This window comes from Patagioenas fasciata, chromosome 2 (genome assembly GCF_037038585.1).
Source record: "Patagioenas fasciata isolate bPatFas1 chromosome 2, bPatFas1.hap1, whole genome shotgun sequence".
In the NCBI taxonomy this organism is placed as follows: Eukaryota; Metazoa; Chordata; class Aves; order Columbiformes; family Columbidae; genus Patagioenas; species Patagioenas fasciata.
The window spans coordinates 135,966,415-135,992,046 of NC_092521.1; the positions used below are offsets into that span (position 1 = coordinate 135,966,415).

The window sequence follows — 25,632 nt, forward strand, 5'->3', positions numbered from 1 at the left end:
GCTGAGCGGGGGCGGACAGCCCGCCGCCAGCGGCAGCCCCGGGGGAGGGCGGCGGAGCCCCGGGGAAAGCAGCTGGGGAGAAGACAACAGGCGGAGTGACCGGATTTGGAGGGCAGCATCGGGTCCTTATAGAACAGTACTTATACATCACTCCTCTCCCCACCACCTCCGAGAACGCATGAAATTCGGGTCCCTATCTCACCATCACCCCTTAACAAATATTTACAAAACTGCTATAAATTAATTGTTTGCTTTCTGCTCATACTTGCTCCCCAGCACACCTTGGGGATTCCAGGACAGCCTATCAGATAGAAGCTGTTAGAAATAAAACAGACCACAAATGTCCAGTTTCCACTTGTGGCTAGCGTCACTGCATCCCCTGGGACCTGTCCTCACACAGGGACAGGGGCTTGGAAGGAAACGTCACAGCTATCATGACTTTATTTGGACAGCTCTTAGTTAAACTTCAGGTCATGGGAAAAGTAACTGCCTCTTAGACAGTGGTGTGAGGAGAGCTGCTTTCTGAAGTTACACGCTCTGCATAATAAATATTTCCTATCGCGATTTAAAACTTCTCCTTGATTTGCTTTTGTAACAGCAGCAGAAACAGGTCACTAGTGATGGCCTTCACAACTTCACAGCTGCTCGAGCTGGCTAATTGTTTCTGATTAAGCACAAACAAAATACAGATATTTGCAGAGTATGTTTTCAACACAGTGAAAGCAAAAAATCTGTAGATGTTTGAGAAAAACATCCATCATGTCAGCTGGAAAGAAAGACAGTTTTATTTGGCATGTGATGGGTTTCTCTCCAAGGTTTCTTCAGTTTGGCCCATACAGGCTGCTCATTCCTTTGTCAGCAAATGGTGGCCAGCCGTCTTGCTGGTCAGCTAAACTGTAGAGCACCTCTGTAGATGGCTACTCATCTCAGAAAAAGTTGTTTTCCCCCATGTGACTAATGCAACAGTGCCATTATAAAATATGTGCATGCTCCTGGCATGGGCATCTACAAGATCTCTGTGATTAAGGAGTTTTTTTTTAAGAAAACCAGGTTGCACCAAGGAAAAAACCAAAATGTTGACTATAAGCTGAGCTCAACTACCAGTGTATCCAAGAAACCAGTACCTGTAGGTGGGCAAAGCTCTGACTGTGCAGAGCCCTTCTCTGCTGCATTAAAGCTCTCATGAAAATTAAGCACAAATAGCAAGGTAACCCTTATCAACAGCAATCCACTGCCTGCCAGCTGCTGCCTGACAGACCTAGGGAGCTGGCTTTCCCTCTCACTTTGTGCAATAAACTAGTGTGCCTTGATGATTTTTTCTCTCATTCTTCTGCAGTACCGAAGACGCTGTATTTCTTCCCTCTTTTTTTTTTCCTGTGAGCACCTTTGTCCTCATACTCTCAGAAAAGGGGATGACTCCCCACGCTGCAGGGGCCAGCTGGAGTACAGCACTGTGGCTAGGGCTTGGAGTTTGGATCTCTCACCAGTGCTATCCTTTTGCTTTTCATGCTTCATTTGTTTGACATCTAGCATGTAACCAACTTTTAGAGCACTTCCTACCTCTCTCAAGGAAACAGCAAGGGAACACTTTTCTTTCAGCTTCTCTTGCTCTTTGGAGCCATCAATCTGTGCAACAAAGCTCCTCACTGCCAGGCTTGATCTACTTCTCTTTTCTGGGATCCCAGAGCAGGAGAGAAAATAGCTGTCCTGCTATAAGTGCAGGGTTTTTTCTAAGACTTCCCTGCAAACAAACCTGCATCTTGGGCCACATCCAGAGCAGTCTTCAAACTTACATGGGCACTGGTAAAAAAGTCTCATCTGTCTGTCTATATCTGTTGAAGGCAAATAATTTCCCCATATCCTCAGGGAGAAACCAAGTGCAATATTTTTCAAAGAAAATAATTCCACCATTAAACAAGGGCTAAAATTCCTGAAAATTGACTCTAAGTATCTTACTGACTTCTTCTGTAACCTCAGGGACAGACATAATTTGTTCTCAAGTTTTATTTGACTTATTCTTTTCTGATAATCCTTGTGTCTCTTTAAATCTTGTTTTGAGCAGTCAGCAAAGCAGGAGGTCTACTAGCAGTGCAATTCAGTAAGAGTTTGGTTGAAAGCTTCAACATAAATTGTGTAGTTACCTGTGGCAGTAGTAGCACAATGAGTTAAACATTAAACAAGGTGTGTAGAATGGATGTTTGAATCTCTTAGTTGGCCAGTGAGGACAATTAACAGACGATTAACAGACAAATTCAACAGTAATTTGAAATCATAATCTTAAATCTTAAGGGACACAAACCGAGAGTTGACTAGATGTACATGAAATACATATTTGTCCCTAAGATCTCAGTGAACTACTTGAATAGAAGCTTTTGTTCTATGAAATCAAAATGGTTGGCACCTTCAGAAAGTAATTTTCTGATTCTTATTATAAATTCCTGTTCGTAGAATCTTTGTGGAGAGCTTTGGCCAGCTAGTTCAGCTGAGGGATTATATGGGACATTTCATGATGTCATTTAAATTATGAGGTTCGTATAGATTATTGTGATACAGGAATTTTCATTTCTTTGATATGACAATAAGCTAATGCAAATTTCTTCTCTGAACCTGTGATATGTTTGAAATCTGTCATCATTTTCCACAATAAATTTTATTTTTATTTTCCTCAGTACATCACTGTTGTTCAACTGGCAGGTCTTAGTTGCACTTCCTATTTGTTTCAGCTTTTTTACTTTTTTCACTGCATGTCTTCCTGTGTATTTGTCAGACATCTTCTCAGGACCAAAGAATTGAAGAGATCAAATAGAGACAGAATTAGTGGTTTTTTAGGTAATGCCTCTTTACATATTGGTATATTACATATTCCATTGCTCTCCAGCTCTCTGCTCTTCACATGTGTGTTACTGGGTGATCAGTTGGCTACTGCCAATAAGTTAGATAACAATCTAATGCAGACTAGGCTTCTTAAAAGGCTAAGAAACTTTATTCTAGCTTTGTGGTAAAAGACTAATATGCTGAAACAAACAGAAGATAGAGGCTATTGAATAGTCATAACTGAAGGAAGAACGAAGTTGCAATCACTCATTATTACTGGCTAAATATTAATAATAAACAGTAATCAGAATGGTTTCTAGGTGATCCACAATAGCAAACTAGTTTTGAAGGCTTAAAGTGTAAAAAGAGGCTACCTAAAGGTTTCAGTATTAGTTTCAGTAGGGGCTTCATGCATTCAATTCAACATAAGTGAAATTTATAAATGTTAACGCAGAAGTATAGTTTATGTTTAACGTGAAAGCCATATGGACCATAATACATCCAAATTACATCATTTGAACTCTTTCAGTAAGTTGATGTTGGAAGACAGCGAAATCAGTTCTGCCCATATTTAAGAGCAGGAGCTTAAATATATTGCTTTTTCATTACTTAAGCGCTTACCATTTAAGCCACAGTATTTTTATTCCATCAAAATTACCAACTTGATTTCTGCGTAGTTTCACACTACTATAAGGAGAAGGGAAAAAAGCTGAGGGAAATTGAATTTTTTTTTCTATGTAAGTAGAAAAATCTTTCTGTTTTATGACAGCCTGTAAAAACTGATTGCCTGTCTTAATGTAAACAGATGGTAACAGATCCAGGATGACTGACGTTTACTATGCTCGTGCACAGCTCCCAGGGGACTCTACTTTTAACGTAATCCGCTGTGCCTGCACACCCTGCAGTTTAGAAAAATAAACATTAACAAGAATTTCCACTTTTAAAGAACTTCTGGTAGTGAGTCTACTGAGTAGTGACTTCTGCTGCTCATCAAGAAAGAAGCTGCCTGCACCATTTGCATGATCAGTGCTGTTTTGAAAGTCAAAAGCATAAAAAAAGAAGTCTGTATGCAAAAGGACAAACCCACCTATTTTCCACCTCCTGTTAGCTCAAAATGGGAACTATTATTTTTCCTGTTCCTCTGTTATCATTTTAGACTCCGTTCAGGTTTGTCCTTGTTCCTTAGTCTCCTGTTTTTAAATCTACTCTTTTCTATCAGCCTTTTTTTTCTGCTACTTAGATATTTTATCATTCCTCTCATTCCATTCTCCACTAATTCTTGCCTCCTTCAATTATTTTGGCTTCTGTTCCCTCTGCCAGCTTGTATTAAACACCTTTAGAAATAACCAAAAGCAGCAGTAAACTTTAATGACAGCTGTCAATAAAAATCTAAGCCTTAAGTGGAAAAAGCTATACCAACTACAATCCTGTTTAGGTTCTAGCTACCTTTTTTCCTTTAAATAAACACTTCTTCCACATCTAGTTATGGAAGTTTCCTGTTAAGAACTGACAGGAGAAGGTGATGAAAATCTGGCATGCCTAAGCAAAAATTATAACAGGATAAAAGTAAAGCATGTGCCTGGAAAGTGTTAATTCACTTGGTTTGGCTGTCACTTTCTTGGCTTTTTTCCACCTACCTGTGTAATTTTATATATTAGTTCCTTAGATTTTTTTAAAACTGTAAACAGAGGATCTGTATTTGTAAAGACTGAAGTAGAACTGACTAAAAGGAGTTAAAAAGAAGATAGTGGATGGATAAATCTATCTAGTAGCTCCTGAAAGATGCATATGCATCAGTTAGCAGACACACACCTTACTTAGCAGTAGTAGTTTCAGCTAGTAAATTGAACTATGAAAGTAAATCAATACCTTATAATTCAATTACATTAAAAAAAAATAATCTGAATGTATCTAGGTCTATGGAGAGCATGCGTCTCTTAATTCTTGTTTTTAGTAGTTTAAAAAAATCTTTCAAAACTTGGACAAATGTTTCAACACATTTGGTCAGCCATCTTTAGGATTGGGTTCTTCCTGGAATTTGTTCCCAAACTTTCTTTTAAAACATATACAAGTAACACAGAACTCTGCACTGAATTTAAAACAGCTTAAAAATTACCAATAGAATTTCAGACCAGTAGTACAAACATTTTTTGAGAAACATCCCTTGCCCTGCAAATTTATGCTCCATTTTAAATTCTACTCTGGACCACTTTCATAGTGTGTGAGGATGGAGCAGAAACCTCATTCAACTCAAGTACTTTCCAAAAGACTTTTCCAACATAAATATTTGAGATGGATTACTTCTTTTGTCTAGTCTATGTGTTTCTGCAGTGGTTTTGGTAAAAAGCAGGAGATTATTAAGATAAAAAGCTATAGCATTTGAGAATGCAGTAAGAGACGTCTTAATGGAAACCTAGGACAGGATACAACATAGGGGACAGATGTGAGAGATAAAGTGAAAAAGTCTAGAAATGCTGTAAAATGTATCTCTGGTAAAGAAACCCCTGGATATTTATGGTATACAATACACTTTATTTTAGAACAGAAAGCGTTTCTTCCTAGAAGAAACTAAAGGCTGACATAATTTTTGTAGTTGTGGTGGTTGGATTTTTTTGTTTGGTTAGTTGTGAGGTTTGTTTGTTTGTTTTTAATAAAAAGGTTGTGCTAAAGACAGTATTATAAGAAATTATTAAATGGTTTGAAGTTAGACATTTTCCATACAAAAAAGTATAAATGCCAGGCAAAGCTTAGAATCTAAACATTATGAGTCTTACATTGCATACTGCTGCTCATATAAGCCAAAGAAATGCTCACATGTTCCTTGATCTTGCACTTTAGAAGTAGATAATTTTTGATCCTTGCTAAAAAAAACCCCACTCAACTAAAACAGAAACAAAAAGCACAAACAAAACCCCAAACCAAACCAACCCAAACAACAACAACAAACAACAGAAAAACACCTCAGCAATGCTAGCAGAGACATTTCATTTGGACAATTCCCAAACATCAGCATCTGTTAAAAATCCTGTGCAAGATATAAATCTTTTATCCCAAATGGTTCTGGAGAAGAGACAGGCAATACTGTGGCAAAATGAGGGACCTTTCAACATTTCTGTTAATGTTATGGAATTGCAGTATGGAATAGGCACACTAAGCCACAGTGTTTCTCATGTAGCTTAGCTGAAGAAAGTGCCTTCAGACACATACACTTCACCTGATGACATCACCAATTAACCAAGAATGACTTTAGCAACTTTTAGAGTGAAGCAGTTCTGCTAGAAAAGGCATCTTGCTGTCCTTGCCCAGCGAAAGTTATTCCAGCAAGCAAGGATAGCGTCTGCTTGCAACTGGTCCCCATAGAATTTCCACATGTGTTCACAAGTCTCAGGGTATTGGGAAATGATTGAAATAGCTTTGGTGAAAGGAAAAGGAATTGGAAGGAAGGACATGGAAAGCATAAGGAAATGAAGGTGACAGCACGAAATTCAATATGAATTAAATATGAACTTTACATATAGAAAACAAGACCCTCGTATTTGCTACCTAGCTGGTCATAAAAGTAAGCTAATGGAATAAATATAAAATGTAATAAAATTAATAGCAGTGGTTCTGAATGTGAAGTTGTAGAAGAAATGACTCAAGTTGGTATTATACTTTGTATCACAGAGCAAAACGATCACATTTAAAGGACTAAAAAGGTAAAATGGAATATGCATATTCATCCTTAATGTCTTCATGTTAGATTTTGTTACCTCATCCGATATTGTACCACAATGGTGGCTGTGTGAGTGGCTCCTCTCTTATCAATTACCTAGAAACTGCTTCAAAACTCTACGTACCTCATAATTCACAATAAAAATGCCAGAGCCACAATACTGAAGAAGTAGGCAATAAAGATGTATTAGTCGGTCAGATGCGGCTACTTTGAATTATGGCATAGCTTAACTTCGGTTAATAAATTTGTCTAGCAGTAGATCCATTGCATTCAAATAGAGGCTAATAAGACTTAAAATTAAACAGGTATTTAATCAACCATACAATAAAGATAATTGATTCTAGGTCTCAGTCAGGAAAGATTATTCCGTTTTGCAGCACAAGGCTAGAAGCCACAAATTTTAACTTCCACCCTTTTTGGAAGATGGAACAAGCAAATGTTCTTGGTATTTATTTCTTCCTTTGTGAAACATGATTACGTGTTCACTGCAGAAATACTGTAAGGTTTTCCATCAAAATTCTCTTAGTATTAAAAAAATTAGTATATATTATAATTAGCAACTTAGTATACCAAAGTTGTTTTAGTATAACACAATGCAGGAACCCATTTACATTTCACTGAGAGAAGCTCAATATATTTTTCTATGAGCTGAAGTCAATACTTTCAAGTTTCCACTTATTTGTCCTATTCATTCCCTGTCTGCAATACAATCACAACACTTCTATTATTTCTCTCTCTCTCTCTCTCTCTCAAATATAATTATCTTTTTCGTAAAAAATATATATAATTATTTGCTTGTGTGTGTCTGAATGTTCATACTCCTTACCTTAGAAAAGTTTTTCCTTCGGTTATTCCTCTGGTATGTTCAGGAACAACTGTAACTTCCATTCGCAAGAGCTGAACAAACCCAACAGAATTCATGCTGAGCTGGAATCTGCTGGTTTAATTCCCTGCTGGGACTCTGCCAGTTGGGAAATGCTGACCAGCAAGTCCAGCCCTTAATTACACAAATCCAGAAGCTGCTGCCAACCTTTCCCCATTGAGAAGCATTTGCTTTCTAGTGTTCTTCTTGATTATCACTCAAACATAATTTATTGCTGCTTTATATTGTAAGTAATTAAATGAAGAAACCTTTTAAACTCAAGGGAATTTTAATAGGTTACTTGCAAAATGTTATTGCAGGCAACAACTTGTACATGATTTTAGTTCCAAACCCACCAAAAATTATACAAATCAGCATTGTAAAAGTGTCAAATTAATGCCTTACAGGCTCTGCTGGCAGAATTAATTTCTAAATTCTAGATGTGGGGAAACATTACTCTCATTTTTTTCCTTTTCCATTTTTTTTTAGAAAAATTTACAAGTGAAATATTACTACAAAACTTTTTTATAAGGAATTTTTGCAAAACATTTACATTTTTACCATCAACTATTTTTCTGTTTCAAAATCATTATGTAGATTTAATACCCTATGCTGCACATCAATTCTTGCGGGATGACAATTCCGTGACATGCATAAAAAAACACCACAAGGCATTAAAATGAAGACTTAAATACAAATATTGTTGCAATAAAACAGTTATAAAATTGAAAAATAGGACCTAAACATCATGCTTACCTAACTTTGACAAATTAACTTTTTCTCCTAGATTACACACTTTTATTACTGTTCTCGTGAAAGAATGTGATAAATAATGACTTAACACCAATTTCTAATGTAATCGGCAACACATACACAAACCTAACCAAAGAAAGTATATTGTAAGAAAAAAACTATTCTAACACTGGAGTTCTACCGTGGTAAATACACTTTGCACTGATAATTACAAGAAAGCAAAATTTTTAATGGTGGCAAAGGGAATGAACAGTGAAATGCCATTAAACAAGATACTACTGCACATCTGTGCCCTATTACTTACAACAGCTATATCCCACTGAGTCAAATAAAGGACATTGGAATTTACGATCCTTTTAAGACAGAAAAGTGGATTCCGAATGGTATGCAGAACAGACTGGCAAAATGTTTCTAATTCCAGCGGTAAAATGCGCACCTGCTAACACAAGTTAACGTAATTGAGACGCTATGAAGCCAACCAGATTTAGATTTTGATACATCTATAATAGGGATTCATTGCAGATTAAAAATGACTTCAGTTCCTATCTGCATACGGAAGTATGCATGAAGAAATTATACATGAAATGGTTGTGCAGAATGCTGTAACTTCAGTTTACAAAAATTGTTAGCTTCTAGGAAACATGGTATTAACATTAGGAAAGTTTCTTCTTTGCATAAAGAAATTTATAGCACTGATTGTGAAGCATAATGATAAAATATATATTTGACGTTTCAGTTCCTATATAATAAAATTAAGAGTTAATACTACCTAATGTTCATCTGTATTAAATGTAACATCTAATTGATTCTGATGTTTTAAATCCAGATACATCAGTTAAGAGTACTTTAAATAAAATATACAAAATAATGTACAAAACCCAACTAAAATTTAAAGACTCTGTTACAAGTCTACAAAAGCTTTAAGAAACTTGAAATTTATAACCACAGTGTAAAATTGTTTTTCTTTAATCTCAAAGCTTTTTATGTAAACTGAAAGTATAAAATACCTTCAGCTTAGTATTTTGCTACAAAGGGCTGGCCTAAAGTGTACACAGTGTAAACAATGATTGGTATTTCTTTTGCTTCAAAAATACAGAAAACACCACAAGATTGATAAAGTATTCAGATGAGAAGTGTATGTTTTGTGAGAGAATGCACAAGATATCTGTTATGTGTCTCAAACCAACAGCTACCAAACACATTCTTCCTTTTGTAATTTGCAGGGAAGAAGCCCATACTTATCCTTCTTGCACTGTACTTCCTTTAGTTACATAAAAATATTTTGGTGTATAAATTTTTTAAAAAACTGGTAATGAGAGTTATTACCAAATGACTCTGTGTAAAAGATTACATTTATGCCTATGGGAAGTAATCAAAAATCCTGAGTATGAAATATTTGGCCATCTTTCCTCCTTGTACATACTGGAGTTTTCACAACAAAATGCAGTTTGTTTTCGTTATCATTGTTTTGCATTTCCTCTACATTCCTACGAAACTGGCAAAGCTGAAAATGTAACCAAACTGTTGAAATCAAAAGTCATGTAGTAAAAAGTTATCTATATTCCTCTTACCCCAGCTTGTTTTGTCATTGGAGGCTCAATGTAAAATTGGATAAGTAAGAGATATTTATTACCAGCCCACATATTATCCTTAAAGAGAAAACAAAGACAGTAATATTTAGGGGAAAAAAGAGAAAACGTTTACTTGTAATACTTTTTTTGGTTAAAATCTGATAATTGATTCTTTTCTTTGGCTATTAAGTCAAAGCAAAAAGACCTCAACACATTAACCACAATATAATAACTAATATTTACAGAGAGAAGATACTGGAGAATGAGCTACAACACTCAATTATCTGATTAATTTCCATGAATTCTAACAAAATTAAAACATTTAAATACCTAAGACTGAGTTATTATGATTCTTGTTACCTACGAGCTAGAAACGGACCATGGACATGAGCCAGCAGTGTGCCCAAGTGGCCAAGAAGGCCAACAGCATCTTGGTGTGCATCAAGAACAGTGTGACCAGCAGGTCTAGGCAAGCGATGGTCCCCCCTGTACTGGGTGCTGGTTGAGGCCCCACCTGGAATTCTGTGTTCATTTTGGGCCTCTCACTACAAGACATGGAGGCGCTGGAGAGTTCAGAGGAGGGTGATGAGGCTGGTGAGGGGTCTGGAGCACAAGTCTGATGAGGAGCAGCTGAGGGAACCGGAGCTGTTTAGCCCGGAGAAAATGAGGCTGAGGGGAGACCTTATCGCTGTCTACAACTACCTGAAAGGAGGTTGTAGCATGGAGGGTGTTGGTCTCTTCTCCCAAGTAGCAAGTGATAGGACAAGAGGAAATGGCCTCAAGTTGCATCAAGGGAGGTTCAAATTGGATCTTAGGAAAAATTTCTTCATGGAAAGGGTTGTCAGGCATTGGAACAGGCTGCCCAGGGAAGTGGTGGAGTCACCATCCCTGGAGGTGCTCAAAAGATGTATAGACAAGGTTCTTAGGGACATGGTTCAGTGCCAGAGTTAGGTTGATGGTTGGACTCTATGATCTTTAGGGTCTCTTTCAACAAAAATGATTCTATAATTCTATGGATGTTGAAAATATAATGAAATGAAATACCAAAAATTGACACAAAAGTTGCCAGATTCATTTTTCATTCTACATAAAGATACCATTACTTTTGTAAAACCTCACATTAATAATTTTCTATGGGTTTATCTTTCCTACTGTATAGACTAATTCTACATAACCTTAACTCTCCAAACAAAGAGAGGAATTAGAACTCACTGATTGTCATTTATACACACTACTATAATGTAGTGGTCAAAATTAATCTGAGGGCAACCTCAGAACCACTTTGCAGCATGCATCATCCAGCTGCTAATTAAGCAATTCCAAAACTCGAGAAAAGACGGCCAAAATCAACTGACGTGTTCTATGGACTGAGCAAAACCTAAAATATTTCCACTATCATTCAATCTGTATTCGGTTTTGCTGTGCCTTATGGGGAAAGGATGTTCTCATGAAAATATTACAAAGTTGTTCCAAAAACAGAGTACCTTCATCAAATGATATTAATTCTAGTCAAGGTCCACCCTGATTTACATTGATACTATCTGATTTCATAAACACATCAACATACGATGCTAAAATAGGGGGGGGAAGTTCACTTAAAACCATTACATGATATACAGACATATAACTAAAAAAGTACAGTATGGAAATAATATCCCCCCATCTGTTAATCCAGTACATCAATTTGCGCTGTTTGTATTTTTGAAATTTTTGTCTTGTTGCACCAGTGTACACTTCCCATGCTGACCCTCCAACCTGGAACACTTACAGAAGTCATGACTGAAAACATGATTTCCTGCTCTGTAATCCACTTTACCAGCCCACTTCCATATCCTGAAAGGTATGTAAACGTAAGTGCAGCACTAGGCGTCCATATAATTGATCCTTTCAGAATTCTTCCATGTTTGTTGAAACATTAGGAGTTGCTGGGTTTGAATCTTGAGAAATGGCAGCAACAGTGACAATTCTTGGAGATCCAAGAACCTCCGTAACTGAAGAGTCCAGTTCTCCCGAGGTAACAATAGCAAGGGCCGTTCCACCACCCTTCTTGTTCTGATGAGTTTTGACGTGTTTAGAGAGATGGTCACTTCGCATAAATCTTTTAGAACATTCTGGGCACTCAAATCTCTTTTCACCTTTTTTAAAAGAAGAACAAAACCAAATGTTACTGAAAGACAGCACTGAACACTTTGTTTGAGCATTTGAATATGACCCTTTTCTATTCAACATTTGAAGTGTCTTTAAAAGGATCCAATGTTTTATTCTCTATCTGTCTGATTTCCAGGTCACAGGCTTTTGGCAATCCACTCTTCACTACTAAAATGTTCTCAACAAATATCTGCTATGCTGTGATTGTCTGGTGAGAAGTCTGAATTTCAGGTCACCAAATAATTTTCATAAACTCGTATAAGCCTGACAAAGCAGGAGAGGTAAAAGCCCTGAGAGAACAGTTTTAAAGATTACAGTGATGAGAAGGGAATTAGGAAACATGAATCGCAAGGCTCCATGAGGATGTATGAAATCTATGCTAGGAGTAATAAATTCACCATACTAAAAAAAGTCTTGTTACTTTTCAAATGTAATTAGAGCTTAGACTTCAAGCTCTATCTTCCGCTGCTCTAAGTTGTGGGGAGGGGAACCTATTTGGAGCTAGAAATATAAAGGCTGATAAAATTTTCAGTTTCTAAAAGGTTCACCTTTCCCATCTGAACTGTAAAGAGAACTTGCTTTGTCAGTTCTCAATTGAAACTCCAAGAAACTTCCCAAGAAGACAAAAACTTATGTGTGGACTAGGTTAATAAACTTTTTAAGGATTGAGCTAGACCAAGTCAGGAAATGACAACCCTGGTCCATGGCCAATCCTACATGCTCAAGAAAATTTAACAAATTTAGATCAGGCATTAGCTAATGTACATCAGCTATCTGTGATAGTCACTTTTTTCTAGCACAGGTACAGAAGAACAGTTTGACCAGATCTCATTTTATTTATTTGATTTCAGTCAGCTTGCATTGAAGAAAAATGAAATCTACTTCCACTGGTTTGAAGTTACTTTATTTACTCTTAGAAGTAGTTTTCAGAGATGCTAATAAGTGAGATCTTTGATATCGCTGTTTAGCTAGGGCCACTACAGTGCAGACTTGCTCTATTATGCATACAGAAAGGGCTGACCAACCTGTGTGGGTTCTTCTATGTCTTTGTAACTCATCACTCCTTGTAAATCGCTTGCCACAAAAAATCCAGTTGCATACAAATGGCCTTTCACCAGTATGCCAGCGCAGATGTGCTCTAAGATGAGATGTCTTGCCATAAACTTTTCCACATCCTTCAATGTGGCAGATATGTTGTTTCTTTTTTCCTGGCTCATTGCTGCCTCTAAAAAGATCAAATTTAAACAGGTGAGCAATTATATTCTGAAATATTATTAAGTATTAGGAAAAATATTCCACACTAATATAAAAGAAATATATAAATACACTTTGTAATAGAAAGCATTAAAAAATAATGTAGACAATATAAGAAAATCTCATGCCCAAATGAAGGCAAACTGTGATAACAAGCCTAAATACATACTGAAAAAATTTACATTTACCTTCCTTCTCCCTCTCTGCAATTAGGACATGAGCAGGCAACTCTTCTCAATCTCTTGCCAGGTTGCACTTCCTGGTCCGAAGCTTGTTGAGCTTGTTGCAGCTGCACTTGTGTGATCTGATCAGGACTAACAGCACCAATTGCTGCATTAGCAATGCCACCTACTGCTACAGTAACAGGAGCTATTGTGGCTTGCTGTACTTTTACTCCATCCTGTCCTTGCTGTTGACCTGTAAAACAAGAAAGCATTGGTACCTTTTACTAGTCACTTCAATAAGTGAAATGCACAAAGAAACTTCATATGTTTTGTAGAACAAAAATCCACCTAAAGTTAAAGGAAGTCACAAACCAAATATTAAATCCAGCCATTTTCCTGCAGCACTACCAGAGGACTTACGTGCTAGCTTAGAGAACCCCTGTTTAATACAATTTGTTATTAGAACAGTACAAGACAGCAAATTACTGACTGTTAAGAAATGTGAACTAGTGTAACAAGCATCATCTTTTTCTCAAAAACTAAGATAAAAGATAAAACATTAAACAAAATCTTAGACCGAAAGTTTTAAAATCTATTGCCAATTAATATCTCTCTAATGACCTTTGAAAACAGCTACATTCAGAAAACTACAATTAGCTAATTTAAAAAGTTGCTTTATGGTACATACAGAATTGTCACTCCTACAATCTGTCCTGAATCGACAGTGAGCCAGAAAGGAACTTTCACAAAGAAAAATAAATGGTTTAGGACTAGACTTGAATAAGGTAGCATACCAGAGTGTTGGGGGGGGGGGGGCTTTTTGTGTGTTTATTTGTTTGGTGAGTTGCTTTTTTTTGGTTTTTTTTGTGGTGTTTGTTTTTTTCAGGATTCTCCACCTGAAACAGGGTAATCCTGGTTGTATGTACAAATTGGGGGACAAGAGGCTGGAGAGCAGCCCTGCAGAAAGAGATCCAGCAGTCTGAGTTGATGGCAAGTTGAACATGAGCCAACAGTGTGCCCTGGCAGCCGAGAGGGCCAACCACGTCCTGGGTGCATCCAGCACAGCATTGCCAGCCAGGCAAGGGAGGGAACTGTCCATTTTGCACTGGTGCGGCCTCACCTGGAGCACAGTGTGCAGTTCTGGGCACCTCAGTATGAGAAAGCCATCAGACTATTAGAGTGTGTCCACAACAAAGATGCTGAAAGGTCTCAAGGGTAAGACTTAGGAGGGGCAGCTGAAGTCACTCAGCTTGGCTTGTTCAGCTTGGAGAAGGCTGAGGGGTGACCTCATTGCAGCCTACAGCTTCCTCAGGGAGCGGCAGTGGAGGGGGAGCTGCTGATCTTTCTGGTGACCAGCAACAGGATGTGAGGAAATGGGATGAAGCTGCATTAGGAGAAGCTCAGGTCAGACATTATGAAAAAGTTCTTCACTGAGAGAGGGTGGTTGGTCACTGCAACAGGCACCCAGGGAAAAGGTCACGGCACCAAGCCTGTCAGAGTTCAAGGAACATCTGGACAATGCTCTTGGTCATATGATTTAGTTTTAGGTAGTCCTGCAAGGAGCTGGAAGTTTGACCCAATGACCCTTATGGGTCCTCTCCAACTTGAGATATTTTATGATTCTGTTATTTTGTTTTGTAGAAGGAAGTATGTTTTCCAGAAGACTGGAAAAGCAGCTTGACTGAATCAAATGGAGTTCTAAGACTGACTTGATGAATTATGAATTCAGCTTCATTGCATAAATTCATTGATCTCATTGACTTTCTTGATCAAAGGAAATCAGGATTACTGTCTTGATAGTAAAGCAAAATAGAGACTATTCCATTATAGACAAGAAGTGTAGTTTCTTGAGTAGCAGGGTATTATTATGTTTGCTTAAAAAGTTAGTACTATCTGGTCTAAGAAAATAATGTGACAAATTAAATCTGACACAGAGATATGAACTCCAGCTGCATCTGACAATACTCAATGCTAGTCCTGCCAGCAACATTGATGACACAAAATATCATTAGATGCTGCCATTTTAAAAAATTCAGTGCCTTCATGCAAACAAGAAGAGGAAAAGACCAACCAGAATTTCTTAGAATAAACTATAATATTTTAAGACTTAAAAGTCCTCAGTATTGAAGCATTAATTTAAAACTTAGAAATCCCTTCAGAGATATTCAAATGGGTACTCCAATTTACTTTTCAAGCACCTGTAACAGACACCATCAGTGGAGATAAGACTGAGAAGAAAACTCTCTCAAGTCTAAACTGCCTAGGTACCAAGTGAGTTCATATATAACACAGCATGGGATAGTGACTACTTTATCAACGTGATTGCTGAGGAGCAATACATGCTATCTTGTTTAACGCCACGATAACAGTCATAAATGAAATCCAACACACAGCACCTAACACCACCACACACATGCAGATAGGTTAGAACTAATGAACATGATATACAGAGACTCTCCCACAGTGACTTGGCAGCTATCAGGCCACTGTTGGCTATAGGAAACAGAATAAAACTGTCTTGCGCCTTGGTCAGTGCAAGGTTATTTTCACTAGAAACACTGACCAAATTTTCCCAGTTATCTCTCTTGGTTTCCATCTGGAATTTGCACCTGCTCTGCCTAGATAAGTATAAACATAGATTCCTTGTTTTCTTAAGAAGGCCACAAATATTGACAGATGCTAAATACTCTCAGCTCTCCGAAAATAATAAGGACAAACCCAGAAGAGATAACATTTGAATCCCACTTGCTGTTGAACAGATAGGTATTAAAACAAACAATTACTAAAAAAGTCTGGTGTTTGCAGCAGAGGAACCACAGAAAAAGAATTACAAGCTTAATCTTGAGCGCAGAGCCTCCATATGTCTAGGACAGAACAAAGTCTTTTCAGAATAGCTATGTACTGGAAATAAATTTATTTCCCATATTCTGATGGGAAAGAAAAGCACGCACAAAAAATCCTTGAGGGAGAATATGATAGGGTAAGGAGAACACTGTGGTACAAATACAAACAGTAATATCTACTTGGGTCTAACAGTGGCAGAAGAGGACACAAGAGCTTCCAAACAAAGTGCTACTCCAAGGGCAATTCCTTGTCAGGCTGTCAAGCTGCTGAAGCGCTGACCAAGGGCTATGAATAGCCAGAGTCAAAGGCAGCTGATAATTTTTGTTATATCTAATGCTCATCTTAACATGACTGCTTGTATTGAAAACCATCTGCAGGTTTTGCTTAGCCAAAGGTAACTAACTTAACAGGAAGAACTTGCTCAGCTTGTAGACTTTCACAGAGCACAAACCACTCACACATCTGTTAAACCTAAGCAGCAAACTCCTTTAATTCACAGAGCATCACTGTAAATTATAATGGTTGCTGCAAAAGTTAAACGATATAACAGATATTATGGCCACACCTACTGCAGTCTCATGCTATTTTCACTATCAGTCATGTTTTCAGGTCCATTTATAAGAATTATCCTTTGTCGTTACAGTCAGTTAGGGGGATGACTTCATCCATGCCACAGCATCCTATTTGAGCAAAAAAGTTGTGGGACCTAACTAGTCTGTGATCTGAACACAGTTGAAAGGCATCATTTCCTCTAAATTTTCCCCTTCTCTCTGATTTTCTTGAATTGCTATTCTAGTTTCAGTGCAACTTTCCCCCAGTTTGCTAGACAAAGGCTTTCCAAGTAAGATGCGAATTAAGGCAAATGAACCCTGAGGAGGATGACTCAATTTTTCACTCCACAAGTAGTGCTACAGTGATGAATGTCCAGCACATAACTCTTGCTGGATCTGAGCAATCCACATTTACGGGGAAGCCTGTTAAGCATTTGATATTTGTGCTGATTTGATATTAACCGACTTTCAGTCTCTAAGTTGTTAGATGGCCAACTACACAATGGTGTTCTAATACTTCAGAATACTGAGTACTACTGCTGACACACACTTTATCTGTTCCAAACTTTCCCTCCCCCATATGAGGATCATCCCTATCTTGGAGTATAGGATACACACTACTGAGCTACAACCTTAATCTATTTATTAAACATAATATAGTGATAGAGCCGAGTAGAAATTATTCACAATAACTGTAAAGGTGATAATAAAAATACAAAAGAGAAAATAACAAAAGTAAGGTTGCTCAGGCAGACAATTACGTCATCCATATGGTTTCAGTTCAAGTGTAATAAAATTACTGTTCTTTAGATGGCATTAACAAAGTTATTACATTTTATTATGTGAATGTTGATTTTCTTCTTTAAATTAATCTCACAGAGTTGTTATTTTAAAGCCACTTCCCTTGTATTCCACTTACTAAATTCAGAACAGAAGTTTCTGAAACTCTCAAAATACCACACAAATAGCCTTATTTAAGATCCAAGCCACACAATATTCAGTAAGCAAGTCTCTGCTTTTTGAGTTAAAAAAGTAACTGAAGGAAGCATACAACTGATATTTTTTTTTGCCAGAGATTTACACGGTTATCAGAAAACGCTGTAAAGTTCAATAATGTAATTTCAAGACTGAATTTTTCTTTTGAACTCCTGAAAGATCATCCCAACAAGCTAGCACACTAGTAGCACACAGAATAGAAAGAAAAGCATCTTATATAACTTCAAATTTGTTAAACATAAAATTCTTCATTGTTGTTTTTTAAGACTAAAATTTTAGACAGGTTGAAAAATCTTTTCTCTTGAAGAAAATAAGCAGAAAATTTTCACAAATCATCTCACAGAACATGCCCTAGGTTAAATCACAAAGGGAGCCTACTATAGTCTTGAGTCATATGGGATTTTGATTGTTTTAAATGATATACTAGAATCCACTATGGATCACTAAGGGTTTTAACATTTACATCATTTATTCTTATTAAGGGAAGATAAAGGAATTTCATTGTTTCTTAAATCAAATTTACTGAAGAACAGATACTGAGAAAACTTAGTTGTTGATATGAGTTTGTCTGTATCCTCCAAAATTAAATTTGGGCAACTTCTAAAAATAAAAAAAATAAGAATTTTTCAATAGAGACGATCTAGATACAAATTAGCTTTTTTCTTTGAGCAAACCCTGCCTATTTTGAGAACAGGTGGCTGAGTTAATGTTACCTATACAGGAACAGAAGGATCTCCTGACACTTTCTAGATGGAGAAAAAAGACCTATTAAAAACAATCCCTATGACTTCTTAGTAGTGGCATTAAAATGCCATTTAAAGCCTCCCAGAAATTCTGCTACAACCATGAAATCACTTGTCATTATATCTTGCTGACATACTCCAAACCACGAGACCTGATATCACTATACCATTCATAACCAAACCTTTCAGTAACAAGAGCTCTCATGTTTCAACACAGATTTCAGAAAGGGGTCTAAACAAATCATTACATGCGTTAACAAAGTCACACTTCAGTTCACCTATGTTATTCTATATGAGTTGTCAAAGTAGTCACTGCACATTTACACCTGCTTTTAGAAGAGAAAAAAAGTTTTCTCAGGTTCTCAGGATTTCTTTAATAGTAATTTCCTGAAATTATGAAACTTTCTTCATTAACAAAATCATCACTGAAATTGTGTATGATTGAATTTCATTGCACAAGTTGTCAAGTTACTCAAAACGTTAGTGTACAAAATTACACCAATCCCAACTACTCCATTGCATTTCATTTATTACCAACAAAAAGATGGCTCTTTCTTTTGTTGACAACAGGACAATATGTAAACAACAAGGCAACCAATATGTTATTTATTTTGCAAATCAAGTGCAATAAGACTCTCACTCATTATAATATTGCATATACGATTATGACTGAATGTAATGAAGAACAATACCACATAAGTTTTTAAAGCTTCTCAAATAGAAGAACCTATGTGATTTTAGTCCCTATTTTTTCCCATTTAAGCAGTTAAGTGAATGCATTACTTATTATCATAAGATATAGGATTATCAAGATAAAAGATTGCACATCCTTTGTTCTTCAGCATCACTTATTCAGTTTCCCAATTTTGCAGTAAAACTGCACCTTAGCAGTTACAACTCGTATGTGCTTTATCATACACATGAATCTGCAACACATTCATGTAAGAAAACTCAACAATTTCAAGTAATTACTATTAAGTCAAATATCATCTCTATCAATCAATTGTAGGCTTCAAAGCTAATTTGCAAATAATAACTTCCATAACACCACCTGGATAATTAAAGGAAGCTAATGCATAGTACCTAGGAAGTATTTTCCTATAGAGTGACTAACCACTGAAGATGATGGTTATTAGGCTTGGCCATCCATCATAAGTCAGAACAAGTTTCCTTTTACTACATATTGCACTTGCATTCCTATTCTCGTTCACCTTGAGTGCAAAGCACGAACATCTACTCTTTGAGGCAAGCAGGGCAAAAAGGGAAGAAAAAGACTTAACTTTCATGATCCATAGAAATCATGGAAGTCAGGCTTTAGAGAAATGGATCTTGGAAGGAAGAGAAATTTAAGACTAACAAAAGGACACTTCTAGTTTCTGGTACTCAGTTCCCCAGAACAATTTTTATAGATTTCCTGTTGGTGTTGTGCAACCAGCATTCAGCAGTCAAAAAGATGATAGCACTAATGACTAATGAGTTATCTCAGTAGCACACACCTTACTGCAAAATTTGAGGAACACTTTGCAAAATGTACCTAGAGACAGAGTGGCTAATGTTGCAAAAAAGAAAATTTGTTCAACTGCATGTTCTAAAAATGAGAGAGAAGGTTGCAACAGACAACCATAATTCCATGTATATTACTAAAGGACAGCTATGTTAATGACAGCCTGTAGAGTTCCAAAGCTCTACAAGCATCAGAGTTGATGCAGCAACTCACCTACTCAATAACTTATCCCATTGCTTTGCGTGAGTAAAAGAAATTTTTCATCTCCCCCTGCATACATCAAATGCAGTCAGCTTGCAAACATCCTTTACTCTAATATTCTTTCTCCACAATGACATGCAGACAATCTATAATAAAATAGTTTTTAATATTTGTTCTTATATTTTTATAATATATTTATATTAATAGATTTTTTATATGTTTAATAAAAGATAATACTTTGATTCACATATAGCCAAGACTTTAAAATTTTAAAAAACCCTGTGGCAATAGTATACTCAGAGATCACATTTGTCCAAACAAAATCTACTAGGAAGGAGGTTTCACGCTGAAAAATGAAATGTAGATCATATCTTAAAATTAAATATATGTGAAGACAACACTGAATTTTGGTATTTACACTGATGATCATGCAATTCAGTGCTACTTAAATGCTACACAGAGAGGTCTGCCTTCTCTTCTAACCTGAAGTAGTGGTTTATAAGGATTTGTGAAGAAACAATCACATGACAGAGGAAGAATTCCTCGGAAGAGAAACTTTACAAGGGCTGATGCAAGGACACACATTCTGCAGAGAATAACAGTTTGGAGGAGAGAGATGAACTGGACCCACCCAGCTACTACAAGAAATACGGGTTATCACAGCACAGCATTGTGTCCAGATGGTACTACGAGCAGAAAGTTTACAGTGCAAACTGCAGCATCAACTAGACATCTGTCTTTTCTACCTCCTACAGGGACACTGCAGTGAGTTTCTACCTTTTGATCTTTTGCCTGTTGCTAAGTTTGACAAGATTTGTAAGAACTTGTTACCCTCTCCTCCAAAAGCTTCCTATGCCAAATGGTTCAGTGTGTTCAAAAATTACTGAACAGCATCATAATTATGCCTAACTTCAGTGAAAAATACCACTTAAGAGAGTTAAGGCTGTAAAAAGTTTGAGTGTTTTAAACACCTTAAAAAAAAATGCCTGAAGTCTTTTTCATTTTGTGCAAGAATCTGATTGGCAACACAAAGAGAAAACAATGCCCAAGAAGTTTCATGCAGGTATTTTAATGACTTTTCAAATATGTGATGCATTACCCAAGTGGTTTAGGACAACTTGAAGTCACTTCAGTACTTCGAGACAGCAAAGAAGTTTTCCCAGCTGACAGTATCTTTCACTACACTGAAAGCCAGTTTTCTTTTTATTACTTTATTAAACAAAGGAAAGAGCTACCACAAATACAACACTGAAAGACCTATACAGAAACAACACAAAAATCAACCAAGGAGCTACAGTTTCACAAGCTTTAGTCTTGCACAACCAAATAGAGGTTTCAGTCAAAGTAGGGCAATGCTTCTGGTTGTTCTGGATGCTGTGGCTTCAAATGGAAAGAAAAGATGATCAGCTTGTAAGTGATTCTAAAGAAGAAGTTGGAATCGGAAAAATAACTTGTTATTCTACTGTTAAGGCAAAAGACCCTTCCAAAAAAAATAAAACAAACCAAACAAACAAAAAAAACACAACAAAACTGCTTTTCAATGTTATTGAAAAAACAATCAAAAAGAAAAGTGTATTTAGGATGAGTGCTCAATAACACTTCTCTGCAGATGAATACAAGGAGTTCCCTGTGCTTTGAACCTTGGAGCAAAGAGATAACTGAAAAGTTAAGTACTAGTTGTGCTGCAGAACGTCAGATGCACTGCATGAACCGTATTAGTAGAGCTAAGAAACTGAATTTAAGTTTACTTTAATGGAACATCTCCCCCTATCCTATCACTCTGCCCCAACTTTCAGGTTATTCTACTGCTTATAGCCACAACAGAACATGGCCCAGTTCTTTTTTTCCAGCTCTTCCCCTTAACTCTGGAACAGGGACAGGACTAGAACAAAACTTTTTGGCTGTTATTCTCTGCAGTCTGATCAGAGAAGCTGAATACTTGACAAACTGTAACAGAGGAAAAAAAAAAAATTCAAATGCCTATCTTACCCACTTCCGCTGTATGGAAACTAAAATACTGGTCTCAGGAAGTGTGTTTTTCAACATCTCCGTTCAATTTCTGTATATTACCATGGAAATAGTAATAGTCTAATCTTGAAAGGACAGAAAGAGGTTGACATAAAAAAATGCAAGCTAAGCTTCCAGTACTCTGTTTTCTGCAGGGCGGGGAGGGAAGGTGGGGGTTTTTGACTACAGTTTAGCTAGCTCACATATTTTACACTTGACTAGAAGGTTCATGAATGTAAGTAAACATTTTGGATATCCAAAAATGTTATCTGCACATCAAGAAAAGAAATATGCCTCTATGCACAGGAGGGATTATTTAACAGGTACATACATGGAAAATGGAAAATTGTTTCAACAAAAAGGAAGATAGCCAACTTTAGGTTAGTTGCATAGCAGTTGATAATTTATTCAGAATTTAAAAAAAAAAAAAACAACAACAAACTGGCAAGATGATTAAAAGTTCTTATCAAGAAAAACAAGATTCATAAAACATTTTTAAAGATCTTTTAGAGTAAGACTAAACATGAGACACAAGCCTTTGTTTTATAACAATAGATAGGCTAACTAATACAAAGACTAATTTGTTTAGTAAAGATGTAAAACGTGTAACTTTGTTACAACCTTCATCAGACAAGGATCAACGAAGATAAGTATTATAGAATTACAAAAGAATCACAGAATCACAGAATGTTAGGGATTGGAAGGGACCTCAAAAGATCATCTAGTCCAATCCCTCTGCCAGAGCAGGAACACCTAGGCGAGGTTACACAGGAAGGCGTCCAGTCAGGCCTCGAATGCCTCCGGAGTAGGAGACTCCACAACCTCCCTGGGCAGCCTGTTCCAGTGCTCTGTCACCCTCATTGAGAAGAAGTTTCTTCTCAAATTTAAGTGTAACCTTTTGTGTTCCAGTTTGTACCCATTACCCCTTGTCCTATCATTGGGTGTCACTGAGAAGAGCCTGGCTCCATCCTCGTGACTCTCACCCTTTATATATCTGCAAATGTTAATGAGGTCACCCCTCAGTCTCCTCCAAGCTAAAGAGACCCAGCTCCCTCAGCCTTTCCTCATAAGGGAGATGCTCCACTCCCTTAATCATCTTCGTGGCTCTGTCCTGGACTCTCTCCAGGAGTTCCCTGTCCTTCTTGAACTGAGGGGCCCAGAACTGGACACAATATTCCAGATGTGATCTCACTAGGGCAGAGTAGAGGGGAAGGAGAACCTCTCTCGACCTACTAACCACCCCCCTTCTGATACCCCCTAGGATGCCATTGGCCTTCCTGGCCACAAGGGCACAGTGCTGGCTCATGGTCAACATGCTGTCCACCAGGACCCCCAGGTCCCTTTCACCTACTCTGCTCTCTAATAGGTCATTCCCCAACTTATACTGGAACCTGGGGTTGTTTCTGCCCAGATGCAATACTCTACACTTTCCCTTGTTATATTTCATTAAATTTTTCCCTGCCCAACTCTCTAGCCTGTCCAGGTCTCGCTGGATGGCGGCACAGCCTTCTGGTGTGTCAGCCACTCCTCCCAGCTTCGCGTCATCAGTAAACTTGCTGATAGTACACTCTATTCCCTCATCCAAATCATTGATGAATATATTGAATAATACAGGTCCCAGTACTGACCCTAGGCACTCCACTAGATACAGGCCTCCAACTAGACTCCGCCCCACTGACCACGACTCTCTGGCTTCTTCCCTTCAGCCAGTTCGCAGTCCACCTCACTACCCAATCATCCAGACCGCACTACCTCAATTTAGTTGTGAGGATGCTGTGGGAGACTGTGTCAAATGCCTTACCCAAGTCAAGGTAGACCACGTCCACTGCTCTGCCATCATCCATCCATCTTGTTATGTCCTCATAAAAGTCAATGAGGTTGGTCAAGCACGACTTCCCTTTGGTGAAGCCTTTGGTGCCCCTAATGACCCTCTTATCCCTGATATGCCTTTTGAGATGGCACCAAGGATAAGTCGTTCCATCAGTTTCCCAGGGTTGGAGGTGAGGCTGACTGGTCTATAGTTACCCGGGTCCTCCTTCTTGCCCTTTTTGAAGACTGGAGTAACATCTGCTTTCCTACAGTCCTCAGGCACCTCTCTCGTTTCCCAAGACTTGGCAAAGATGATGGAGAGCAGTCCAGCAATGACGTCAGCCAGCTCCCTCAGCACCCGCGGGTGCATCCCATCCAGACCCATGAATTTCTGGATGTCCAGATTGCCTAACTGCTCCCTAAGGACCATATAAAGAAGGACCATATAAATCTACAAGATCCAAACCCTTAGAAGTTCTGCCATCTTCTTCTGTAACATTGTTATCCCTATAAAGCCTTATGTTTAATCTTACCCAGTCCTCCTTTTTGGTTCAGAACAAACTGAAGAGCATGATGTTTTAGTCAGTTACTTCCTGACGACCAAGGAAACAAGACAACCGAGGCCCCTATTTCTTAGACTTCAGTATTTTGCTCAAGGGAAAAATGGTCACATCATCACTTGAAACTACTCTATAACTAAGGAAAGTCAGACTTGTACCTTACATGTATCCCAAGTTCATTTTGGCAGAAGGATATTAACTGATCATTTTCTCTTTACAACAAAATGCCACTAGCCTGCCAATCTAATAAGACTAATAATGCATGTTGGGATAACATGGTTTACCAATAATCAGCTGATTAAGGTATATGACTGTTAGTAGTATTAAATTTTACTCAAAACTCCATTCTTAAGAATGGATGCATATAGAAATCCATATTACTATAGTCCAAAGTAACCTAAGTGTGTGCTGAGTTGACACATTTCTCAGGAGACTGCAGATGTCCAGAGCTATTGTTTTGGTCAAAGTGTCATGACGGGCAAAATATTCATTATAAAAATCACATTATTTATGTAGCCCTGAGTACTTCTAAAACTAATATGCTACATCATATGAATCAAACAACTTTTATTAACTAGATTGTTCATTAAAATTACTGACCATTGAAAAATGTAGTTGTTTGTCAAGAACAACATTATTTATACTTGAAATTAACATTTCCCTTAGAACGACGTATATAGTTAGATTTCTCAATAATCACCATTGTCACTAAACATTTTTAATACATTTAAACAGTAATAATTGATTTATCTATCAGTACCAAAATCATAAGAAACTAAGTACTTAATAATTTAAGTTACACTGAGGAAGCTATTGAAATTAGATTTTGAACATGCATTCCGACGCTCCTCCACCCCAGGCAGTAACAGAAGAACAAGAAGATTGGCTTAGTGGGGATCTAAGCACCCTTAAAAGAAAAATAATAAAATGCTAGCAGGTTGATGAAGATGACTCAGTTTGCTCACCTGACATTTTCTGAACATGAAAGTTCAGCCAATTCACTTCCTGCTCTATATGCTCCAATTTCCGACAACAGGGAATGAGAGGGGATGGCAAAACCTGATATTCTCATACAGTGCACCTGTATTGATGAAGTGTTTTTAGAAGACCACATACTCTAACAGGGAAATACAGTT

At 37.4% G+C, this 25,632-nt stretch overlaps 1 protein-coding gene across 2 annotated transcripts in view; it reads right to left on the minus strand.

Annotated features, from left to right (window-relative positions):
* Positions 1-7,661: 7,661 nt before the first annotated feature.
* Positions 7,662-25,632, minus strand: part of SP4 (Sp4 transcription factor) — a 29,282-nt gene continuing 11,311 nt past the window's right edge. For both annotated transcript variants that reach the window (XM_065831569.2, XM_071805044.1), the window contains exons 4-6: positions 13,306-13,534; positions 12,889-13,088; positions 7,662-11,850 (exon numbers count right to left, since the gene is read on the minus strand). In XM_065831569.2, the coding sequence (XP_065687641.1) occupies positions 11,603-11,850; positions 12,889-13,088; positions 13,306-13,534 (677 nt within the window). In that variant the 3' untranslated portion in view covers positions 7,662-11,602. The remainder of the gene's footprint in view (positions 11,851-12,888; positions 13,089-13,305; positions 13,535-25,632) is intronic.